At 40.8% G+C, this 11,575-nt stretch overlaps 2 protein-coding genes across 2 annotated transcripts; one reads left to right on the top strand and one right to left on the bottom strand.

Annotated features, from left to right (window-relative positions):
• Positions 1 to 4,131: 4,131 nt before the first annotated feature.
• MELLADRAFT_69374 (uncharacterized protein) lies at positions 4,132 to 5,886 on the top strand (the record flags this gene model as incomplete). Its single annotated transcript, XM_007418313.1, has 2 exons — positions 4,132 to 4,444; positions 4,541 to 5,886. 2 exons carry the CDS (start codon positions 4,132 to 4,134, stop codon positions 5,884 to 5,886), a joined length of 1,659 nt encoding a protein of 552 aa, XP_007418375.1.
• Positions 5,887 to 6,581: 695 nt separating this feature from the next.
• MELLADRAFT_46071 (uncharacterized protein) lies at positions 6,582 to 11,374 on the bottom strand (the record flags this gene model as incomplete). The annotated part of the gene is made up of 9 exons (XM_007418306.1): positions 6,582 to 6,824; positions 6,916 to 7,108; positions 7,174 to 7,702; positions 7,778 to 9,165; positions 9,264 to 9,618; positions 9,697 to 10,299; positions 10,384 to 10,643; positions 10,717 to 10,835; positions 10,908 to 11,374. 8 exons carry the CDS (start codon positions 10,918 to 10,920, stop codon positions 6,938 to 6,940), a joined length of 3,438 nt encoding a protein of 1,145 aa, XP_007418368.1.
• Positions 11,375 to 11,575: the final 201 nt, after the last annotated feature.

The following is an 11,575-nucleotide window of genomic DNA, read 5'->3' as shown; positions in this document are numbered from 1 at the left end:
ATATGTAAGTTATGTTTTCTACCCTTACTTCTCCACACATCTAAATTCAAGCTCATCTTCTTCCACTTGGTTGACTCCTTGAAGCACAGTCAGAAAAGATTTCTTGGACTTGGATATGCAAGGAGTCATTGGATGCATTCCCAGAAACTAAATCTTTTCATTTATTTGCATAAGAGTACCTGGAGCCAGGTTACAGCTCAGATCTGTGGGCTTATCTCCAAAGGGGTTTCAATGCAAGAGCACACCAGATCTTTCAATGTGAGGCATCTTTGATTGAAATCAAATGTTTCAGAATTTGGCAAATATGAAACAATGTAGAAGTTGATTTAACAAATGACAATTGATATCATGGGGCTGACAGCAAAGTTGGTTGGTGTCTGTGGAGTATCTTTTACATGGTTATCTTCAATATTTCTTCACTCATGTTATTTCCTGATTTCCTCTTCTTCCACCTTGATTATTCTTGAGCAATCAGGATCCATTTACACATGCAGCCCAAAATACAAGAATGATGAGGGCAGACAAATGCTCAAGTGCTTTGTAGATGCAACTGTGATCTTTATGTGTAGAAAACATACATTTTCAATATCCATTTCAGTGTATACCAAAGGCCTTGCACACAATGGCAGATTATAGAAGAGGAGACCAACCACAAATATGCTGCATAGATATTCTATGATGTAAGTAATCCTGCAATGCTGAGCCACCCAAATTGATACATCTTCTAGCCTCTGAACATGGCACTGCTAGAAACATCTTTTTAGCTGTCCATATGAAACAAATTTGGATCTTGCAGGAAGTTTGCAACTGATCAATTTTCCACAAAGTATTAGCACTGAGAACTGATAGCCTATGCATGATAGATATGTTATAAATCTTGTACTATCAAACCACAGAATTTGATTGTGGAAGTATCAATATATCAACAATGGGCCTCATATCTGGTCTAAAGGTATCACACCCATTTACAAGGTGGATTGGACATTCATCTTGTTCTCAAGTATTTGAAATACAGGTGTCCTTGAAAACAAAACTTTAGCCCATCCATCAGCATGTACATATGTTACACAATGGTCTACTAACTGGATTTGTAATTATTAAAACAACTGGCAGATGATCTTGCAGTATGGTGCTTGATATGAGGATTATACAAAATTCTTGACTGTCTTCTTAAACCTTATTAGATGTCACTTTACATTCAGATTTTGGAACAACAAGGGCATTCTAGGTGAGTCTTAGCTGGGAGGTATATGAAACATGTCTTCAAGAGTATGATGAATATTCTTATGCTTGTATCATCAATCTTGATTCACATCAAGCTGTGCAAAACTTTAAGGTACCATATGACCAAATATCAGGATATCAATGATCCATGAGGAAGGCCTCTATAGTAAAAAAGAATTTGAGAACCGTGTAAGCTGAAATTATTTGTAGCTGTTTCAATGTCTACAACCATTGTCATGATGCTTTGAACATTCACAATAAGTACAAGGCTCCAGAATTTAGACTCCATAGAGAAATAATAGGAGCTCACTGGAGGGTTTGTAGAGCTGCTTGTGTAGCTATACAACCTCTTTGTTTATGTACTGTTCTTTAATTGAAAAGCTGAAAAACCAAAGCATGATCAGATTCATACTGATTCAGAAGTGTTGGCTTGGATTTTTCAACAATTATGTAGTCAGCTATGACTTTACCAACTTCATTTGATTTGGTATAAGGCTGAAACAATTTTGTCCAATGTGTTTCTCTTAGTGGTAGGATTTGTTGGTCAAATTTGGGAACTTCCTGCATCATCAAGACTCTTCTATCCTGTGAAAAAAATCCATTGTGTCACATCACAGCACCAATGGAGCTTCCTGAGGACACATGGCACTTGAGATCAAAAAAATTGATAATTGTAACAAGCATTGAAAGCAATCCAAATCTCACCTGATTTTAATCAAGACTGAGGTCAATCACAGTGTGTAATCAATATTGAGGCCAATCAATTCAGTGTGTAATCAAGATTGACAAATCTTAAACTCAAGGAATTCTCTCTTTTGAATAGTGGTCACACTGCAATAATTAAACTCATCACAAGAATGTAGTAGGGGGTACCATGTGAAAAAATGAGGATTCTTTAGCACAATGAAGGGCCAGCGGGTCTGGACTGCTTTTGACCCTAAAGTAACAAAAGGTTCTACCCTCAACTAGAAGAAACTGGGTACAATTACCTCTTGCAGGTTTACTGGTGTGGAGCTCTCAGAAAACTTAACTAAGGCTTTTGTCTGGCCTGATGAAAAAAAAACATCTCCTGTGTGGCACAGCAACAAGGAAATTGGTGATTTGAGGCACATTATATTTGCCATTATGGTCATTAAAACTCTTTTCATCTGCTTTCTGGGTCCTTTTACCACTTTCTGAGCCTCTCAGATCATCTTTCATCCCCACCAAGCCCTTCTTTTTGGCCTTTTGGCTGACCTGAGAGTACATTCAGAGGGACAATAAAGCCCAAGCCTGCTTGGGTGGCCCAACCCCTGGGGCCCGGTCCAAGCCTTAAGCTCAACCTGATGATTGGTCTTGTGGAAATTGTGTCAATGGCCCACCTATGCTAGGATAGCCATAATGTGAGAATTGGTATATTCTTTTGGCTAGCACTATCAGGTGCTATGTCATAGCACCATGTATGCCTGTAGGCTTTATTTTTTGAAGTACACTGTAGAGCAAAAACCTTCTAGAAAGGTCCCACCTTACTTCATGGTGTATTATTTCACAATACCAGATTGTTAACAGCCCAAAAAACCCTCACTGGAATACTTTCTTCGCTTATATTCATAACAGTGGTACTTATGTATAGGCAACTCATAAGTGCTCACACCTTTTATGCATAAATCTCTTATGCATCTTATATATAAAGTGAGTAAATACATCCCAAGTCTGATTTTTTTGGAGAATCATGATTTCCCCGAGACCTGCAAAAACCAGATGATCTTAAAACAATATGAACCGGTAACACTCAAGAGAAGAGGAACAGAGGCAAAGATCAGTGAAGTTTTTCTGGGGCTAGTGCGCCTACCCCGCTGGTGAAAGCCTTTCCGAAAGGCAGTCCGCGAGAAAGATAAGACTTCAAGATTACCTATCTGATTTCTGAGACATCCGAGACTTCCACATCGAAAATAATAATTCAGATCAAGCAATTGTAATCTGTAAAGACCCGATACCTCTTGCAATGCGCTACAACGGCTTTCCGTACCACCGCATCGAGTGTCTCAGCAGAAGGGCAAACAATGATAGCGGAATCGTGCTGTATACCTGTTTGATGTAAGTCTTCTTGCAATATTCATCCGAGCCGAGACATTTTCTGGCTACTGAACAAGGCGCCGTTTCGAGACGTCTCTTGAGCTCCAATCACAAAGTCGTAGAAGCCGTAGATCTCTAACCATCGTAAATACACATTTGCAACGAGTTTGGGTTGGCTACACAGCTTATCAATTGGCTATAGAGGGTTATGTAGAACTGAAGGCTTACACTGACAGCCCACGGTGGTGTAAGTACGGAGGTGTAAGTATGATATCATCAGGCCTGTTGAGAAATGATGTATGCCAACCATGGACTCCATAAATGATCTGTGTATGACATCAGAGTCAACAAAGATTTTCTGGTCTCAAGTCATTCTCCATAATGCGGGAGGTTCGCCTTTGCGGTTCTTGTCCAAGAAGTCGTTTCGGATCCATACCTCGGGCCGCTCAATCTGAGTCCCAGGCCACCTTAATCTTCACCCTTTGTGGTGCCGGTGGTGCTTGTGTGGAGTATATAGTCCATCGAGCCCATTTTCTTTTGCCGAAGCCTTTCATCTCTAATACCGCTCCAGGACTGCCGGAAAATTTCTTGCTTGAAACCTGTCAGATGAATATTACCAAGGAATTCACATTCGGGACCAGCTTCCTCGTCGTCATTTCGGCAGTTTTGAGCATGATCACAACAAACTGCAACATTTACAGATTGTGAATTAGTCCTGGCTCGGGGATTAGACCGAGAAGCTTCCGATTTCAAGAGGCAATGTCAGATAAAAATATAAGGTGCTCATCAAAAACCAAGCTTTCCATCTGCTCCCATTCCAATGATCATAGATCTTGGTTCACTGAAACAAAAATGTTATCAAAAAAATTCTTGATCATCATATCTATAAGACCTTGTATCCTGAGGCCTACTTGGGAAAACCTCGATAATTTTGTCGTTGACACCAACAGTTTTGCAGGAACTAGACCTTATCGTAACCAGATCGCACATTCCTGGCAGTCTGGATATGACGTTCAGCCTTATATACATTCATTCCACTCTATTTCTGATACTTGCAATACTCATTATCAAGATATTTGTTCACCAAACGGTCCTCTTCACGAGATCAAGGAACACTTGTCTTCCTATACCGATGAAGAATTATTTGGTTGTGTTCCATCACTGGGTAAGATTCCTCATTCATCCAGACGTTTTTTCAGGTCGTAGCATTTCGATACTTTGTGATCTGAGAAGTTTTTGATCTGACTTTTTTTTGGATCAGATTTTGGGGGCGGATATGCATACGATAACAGTGATGATGTACTACAGAAATATCTTGAAGATCTCACAACTTCAAGCACTTCATCAAGTTTGGCGACAGAAAAAGAGCTGCCGTATAGAGCAGGAACTCCAACCAGTCCTGTGACGGATGGCTGTCACAGCAACACTTGGCCCTCTGGTGAGGTCATGTATGAACTTGCCAATGTACCAACCAATTCGCTCAGAGAAGATCTAGAGCCACAAATCTGGTCATCTACCACATCTATAAGCAATGGAGAGAGCATAAATGACGGTGTAGGCATTGGCTCACCTCTCATTGGTAAAAAAAGGAAATATGAAAGCTGGGAAAAGAACACAAAATCCCGCAGGAAAAAAAGAAAACCTAGAGTTGATCAAGAATATTACACAAGAGGACAAGCTGATGAGTCACCTATCTCTCAACAACAAAACAATCAATGGGATCCCCCTCATCCAGCTCCAAGTCTTTATCAGAAGGGACAGGTTAATGAGGAGCACCTTGACAGTGCATCGGTTCCCTACATTCTGAGAATGGAAGCAAAAGATCACATCATACATCAACTTCCTGATCCAAAGAACTACAAGTCATTACCAGCTGTGACTGTGATCTATGCAGCTGCTCACCATGGAAACTTGATTATCAAAAACCGTCCTGAAGATTTTGATAAAATGAATGAATTATGGAGCAAAGGAAACTCGTTTATATTGAAGCGAAGAAAGAAATGGTTCCCAAACTTTGATTTTCATATTGAATCTCCACTGATATGGAAAGTAAGAAATTTGATATTTCCTATGACAATCCATAAGGTGGATTGGACTTTTGATGTTTATGAAAGATTACACAACAAAGGTAAACTTCAAAACAAAAGTTTATTCTATCAATCAGCATGTACATATTTTGCAAAATGGTTTATAAACTTAATGGATAATTATCCCAATGCCTGGAGCACCATTATAAAATCTGATATTCATTATGAAAATCAAACAAAAGCATTAGGATTTTCTCCTCAAAGTTTATTAGACACTACTTTACATTTAGAGTTTGGTGCAACGAGAACATTCTGGGTTAATCTCGGTTGGGAGATATATGAAAGATGGCTTCAAGAATATGATCAAGAGTTTTACTCTTGCCTCATCAGTTCAGATACACATCAAATCACTCACACCCTTAAGATACCATATGGCTATGACATTAAGAAATCAATGATCCTAGAGAAAGGTCCCTATAGTAAAGAAGAATTTGAATATTATGTAAGTGGAAATTTGTTTGTATCTACTTCACTGTCCGATGTAGCTGATTTTAATAATGCGTTCAACAACTTTGATTAGTACAACGCTCCAGACTTTAAACTATATATAAAAAACCTAGTACCCCACTTGAGGTATAGTAGAGCTACTGACGTGTTGACAATTAAATGAATCCAGTTTCTTTGAAGTGAAAGCTGCAAATATTTCAGTCCATCTAACTAACTAATTAAGAAGTCAGGGATGCTTTGGATGCTTTTTGAAGGGTGTTCATAGCAAATCTTGACTCAGTTCCTTCATGATTTATCTATCTCATTCTTTTTGCGCCTTGATCTTCCATATTTTTTAATTTTTATTGAATAGTCAAGTATTATCTTTACAACAGTAGGATTTCGGTAACGTAGGAGCCATATATATTCTTTAAGGTGACAACTTTCCAAGTATCTAGATACTTCCCACCGGTAATACTTCCTTTCAAGTTTCTTTTAATACCACTTTTCCTATTTGGTAAAACTCATCAGGGTGACCAAATACACAAAGCACCTGACCAGGACTTGACATATTTATCTTCAATTACCCTTCAGATATCTCCATCAACTACACATACACGCGACCTGAGCAAAGACCAGTTTTCCAAGGTCGATGTTAACAGTTGAACTACAAGTTCATCTCTCAAACAAACTCAACCTACCCGCTAAATCCGAGCGACTCACCCAAACCCAAACTCACATCACATTAATCAAATCGTTCACAAACCTCAAGACTCAGAATGAGAAACAAGAGGGATAAAAAAATAGTCTGAATTTCTTTCTGATACTTAAATTTTTCATTGAATCAAAAAAACCAAACATACTACGTGATTTACTACTAGCTTACTACTACTGTATAATAAAAAAAGGAATTAAAAAAAGAAACCATGAAGAAAAAGTTGATAAAAACACCCCGCCCCCACAAAAAAGCTTTCATGTATGTATTTGAGAAAAAATGAGGATGAATTAAACTAAACCTCATACTCTATAAACCTGAGATTATCGTCAAAACAAAACCAAATGACCAAATTGAAATGAGTACAAATGTATCGACTCTATATCTCTGTTCAGAAACTATGCTTACCATTCGACTTTTGTTCCATCCTTCAATGAGGACGAACCACCACTCGGTTTGAGATAGAAGGACCTCCCATATCAATAAAGATATCAGATTGTTCTGCACGGTATAATCCTTGTTTAAGTCTCTTTTGATCAATATGATGTCCAATGAATCCAATACTGCGTCCCAAGACAAAGAGAGCATTCAAAGTACCAATCTAAAAAACCAAAACCAAAAGTCAGCTGAATTGAAGTGATGAGAAGTAAACGATATATAACTTACCTGCATATATTCATCTGCTTCTTCACGAGTAAAGGCTCCAGAGTTCCTCAAAAGATCGCAGAAGCAAACTGCAATACAACCATCGACATTCAAAATCAAAGTATCCTTCTTTGAACTAGTGACATCTTCAACGGCTAAAGCGTAATCTAACATTTCGTTAGATGGGAAATGCTTTCGAGCAAAGTCTTTGACTAATTCTACTCTCATATCTGGATTTGATTTAGATTTGATCTTGTGTCCGATACCAGGAATCAATCGATTTGCCCTTCGCATCGTGTCAACAAATTCCCTAGGCGTCAAGCCTGTGTCCTTTGCTCGTGAAAATTCTCGTGCGGCTCCGTCCAAGGCTCCTCCAAATCGGTCACCGATGGTTAAGAGACCAGCAACCAATGAACTGATCAAGTCCTTTCCAGCTCGAGTGGTGATGACAGTGGTCATTGCTCCCGAAACGGCCGGACCGTGATCAGCTGTTAACTGAAGGCACATTTCCAAGAATTTGCACGCAAATGGTGGAAGACGTCGTTTGAACCTAAATCAAGACATGAAGAATGAGTTTCACGCTGGAATCCGAAAAAGAGAGGAAGAGAACGAGGGTGAAACTGACCAAAGTAAGGAGATGACACCACCGACTCCAATGTCTTCCTTGAACACATCAGTGATTGACATACCAGCATACAACAACTCGGCTCCTCGTTCGTCAGAGATCGTCGAGATGAAAGCGGCAGGTTTTCGAACCATTCCGAGTTCTTGTGCCCATTTGTAATCAACAGGGATGTTAGGAGGATCACGTTCGGGCATAGGTTGAATAGTTCCGTCCTTGACTAATCCGGCATATACTTTGGCAAGTGCAGCTGGTAGATCTTCAAAGGTGTCCGGAACCACAAATCCTGCAGCCCTCATGGCTCGGTTCTTGGCGTCAGCTGTTTCCAAATCCGAGTTGGCCATTGATCCTGCGTGTCCGAATTGCACTTCGGTGGTAAACATCTTGGCACAAGTTCCGATGGCCCAAGCGATGATGGGTTTCTTGATCGTACCAGCTTTGACAGCCTCAATGACACGGTATTCTTCGACTCCTCCTACTTCTCCCAAGAGGACAAGCATCTTACAGTTGGGATCAGCTTCGTATCGGAGCATGTGGTCGATGAAAGTTGTTCCAGGGTATCGATCACCACCAATGGCAATACCTTCGTAAGTACCGTTGGTAGTGAGAGAAAGGATATTGTTAAGTTCATTAGACATTCCCCCAGATTTAGAAACATAGGCTACTGATCCAGGTCGGTAAAGTTTGGAAGCAATAATGTTGTCCATCATACCACCAGTGTTACCGATTCGGAAACATCCAGGTTTGATTCCACCGACGGTAGCAGGACCGATGATGATGACTTTCTTCTTCTGAGCGAGATGTAAGATGGCTCGAGCGTGTCTTTCGGGTACTCCTTCAGCGATCAAAGCAATAGACTTCAATTGAGGCAACTCTAAAGCTTCGAGGGTAGATTGATAAACGGATCGCGAAGAAGAAAAGTTGACAAGGGTGTCGGCATCGGGATGTTTCTTGACAGCCTCGGCGATGGTGGCATAGACCGGCAAGAGAGTTTCCTTGGTACCCCAGTAGAACTTTTGGACATGATGACCACCGAAAGGATAGATCATAGCTGCCACTGATGGTTTGGTTCGACCACAAGCGAAATCGAAGTCGAGCATGCCTTGGATAGCTCGTGGTTGAAGACCATAAACTAATCCTCGAGTGTTTTCGTCAAAAGGGCGGAACCAGGGTCGATTAGACGGTGCACTTTGTTCAAACGAGATTACACCGTGTTCCTCTCGGCTGCTAGGAACGATTGTGGCCATCTCCACTGGAGAGCCGTTAGAGGTGTGTGATTTTCCGTTGACGTGGTGGCCATTGGTGACAGTTAATCCGTTGGTATGGCCATTGGCAGCAGGCTTGTTGATTCCAAGGGCGAGGGGGACGATAGAAGAGATGTGGGTATCGGGCTGTACAGATTACAAATCAGGATGCGGCCACGACGGAGACGAAGGAACCAAGTCAAAATCGGCAACATTGTGAGCATGCAGGAATATCAGAGACTTACACCAAAGACTTGAATCTCAATTCCAAGAGTTTCACCAATCAACCTCATCTTCTTCAATCCATCTTGGTAGTTGGGACCACCACGTCTGACAAAGATTCGGACTTTGTGACGATGAAGTCCTTCCTTGAAGTTCTTCAAAGCATCGATGATACCAGCAAACGTGGCTGCTACGTTGGTGAAATTGGCGATACCACCTCCAATGATCAAGACTTTTCCTTCGGGGTGTGGTTCTCCTCGGGTCATCAAGTCTAAGATCGTCTTGGCATATTCAAAAGTTTGGTTCTTAGTCGGTGCTCCTGAATATTCACCGTAGTTTGCTAGTTCATGTGCAAAGCCATGAGCAGCAATGGCATCGCTAGATGATGGGCAAATTTACATCCGTCAGTATTTGAGAAATGACGTTCATGAGTTTGTTGTGTGAGAGAAAACCTACGAGTATACAACCGAAGCACCACCACCAGCCACCATAGTCCAAACACGACCTTCAGCATTCAAGACAGTCAATTTCAAGGAAGCACCAGTACTAGCATCGAGTTTTTGAATGTAGGCTTCTTCTTTGGTCAAATCCCGACCGAATGGAGCAGGAAAGACCATTGGAGGACCACGATCGGCAAAAACCTTGGCACCACCAGCATCCGTGACAGGACCAGAAGTGTCACGAGCGATAGCCCACTTGGCACCACAGAGATAATCAGCGGTTTGATCTAATTTCGCAGCCATATCGAGGAAAGCAATGGATGGGGATCCATCAGCAGCCTCCATACAGACAAGTGGGTTGATCTCTAGGTAAGTGTAATGAAGATCGACATAGGCGCTGTAAAGTCTAGCCAAGAAGTCGACCAAAGCGTCTTGACGATGAGGAGGTACAGCGGCGAGTAAACCGGATTTCAATTCATCACGGGTGGGTAAGTCACCATCAACTGGGACGGTGATTTTGGCGGCTTTGGCGTCTACATCTCCGATATCAACTCCACCTTCATGAGTGAAAAGGATCATATCGCCCTCTCGGACAGAGTTGATGCAGACATAGTATTCGCTAGGAAAACAAACAAGAGCGATCGCATTCGATCGTGAGTGTTCCGATCATCCATGGCAATCCAAAAGAAGATTGGTTACTTACGTATCGGAAGGATGAGGAGCAAAAGGCTCAACAATAAAGTTGGACAAAGTACCAACCACTCCTTCGACATTCACAGGTTTACCAGCCTTTTCAATGATCCAGGCCTTTGCTTCGTTCCATGTCTTATTTAAACCTAGTAATCCAGCTTTTCCACGACGTTTGATCAACTGATCAGGTTTAACTACCAATTTCTCGGTGAACACCCATGCTGGTAAGTTAGCATCAGGTGTGATAGTGTTGGTAGCGGAATCCCAGCTGATCTGAAAAAGACAAACCAACCCAAAAGTTAGTAAAACTTGTGCATAATTGAACAAAGAGAAAACAAATGCTTACTTGAGCTACTTTAACTTCAGGTGATTTGAAAGATTTGGGAACTGGACAGGCTGCACCGAATTGAGGAGCACGAGCTAACCAATAACCTACCAAAAGTTTGGCATCATATTCTCTGATAGCTATGAATTGAAACAAAAGACCAATCGATCAGATGTGAATCAAAATTCAAAAAGAAAAAGAGAAAGACTTACCTTTAGCAGACATTGTGACTGAACGTTTGTTTTTGCGACGTTATAGATTAAGAGGTAGAGAAAAAGAAGCCAAGGACAAAGAAGTGTCTATATGATACTGATTTTAAGATGATCGAGAGTGGGTAATGATGATGATCGATGAGGTGGTATGAGAATGATAAGCAGGAAAATATTTATGATTCTTTTAATGCGATATTGAGACTGGTAATAATCAAAAACCGTTTAACGATTCAGGATGATGATGAGATGCGGATTGGTCGGTTGATAATTTTTTTTCTGATTTAATATCAATTGGATTAAGTCAACAGGAGAAATAGGGGGAACTTAAGTATGGTCAACTCAAGGTTTATGCTAACGATTTAGATAATAAGAATGATCACAATAGGGTTAGGATAATTGAGATTGGGAATTAAGAACTCTCAATCAAAAGGAGGAAGAGCTCAAAAGGTAAAGTCAAAGGGAAGTGGCCTTCGATTGGATTTCTAGAATTTTAAATACCAAAAAACGATTGGGGTAAAATTCTGCACATATATCTTCCTGTGGGGCAATAACAGGCAATACCTGTTACACATTTCGGTCGGTCGGATGATGACGTTTAGATGTCGTGTACCAATACCTTTCCCCAACCAAGATTCATCATCAGTCATATCTTGTTCTTGACTTGACTT

The sequence above is a fragment of the Melampsora larici-populina genome (genome assembly GCF_000204055.1).
Source record: "Melampsora larici-populina 98AG31 unplaced genomic scaffold MELLAscaffold_89, whole genome shotgun sequence".
NCBI lineage: Eukaryota > Fungi > Basidiomycota > Pucciniomycetes > Pucciniales > Melampsoraceae > Melampsora > Melampsora laricis-populina.
This window is presented reverse-complemented; position numbering and strand designations above follow the sequence as displayed.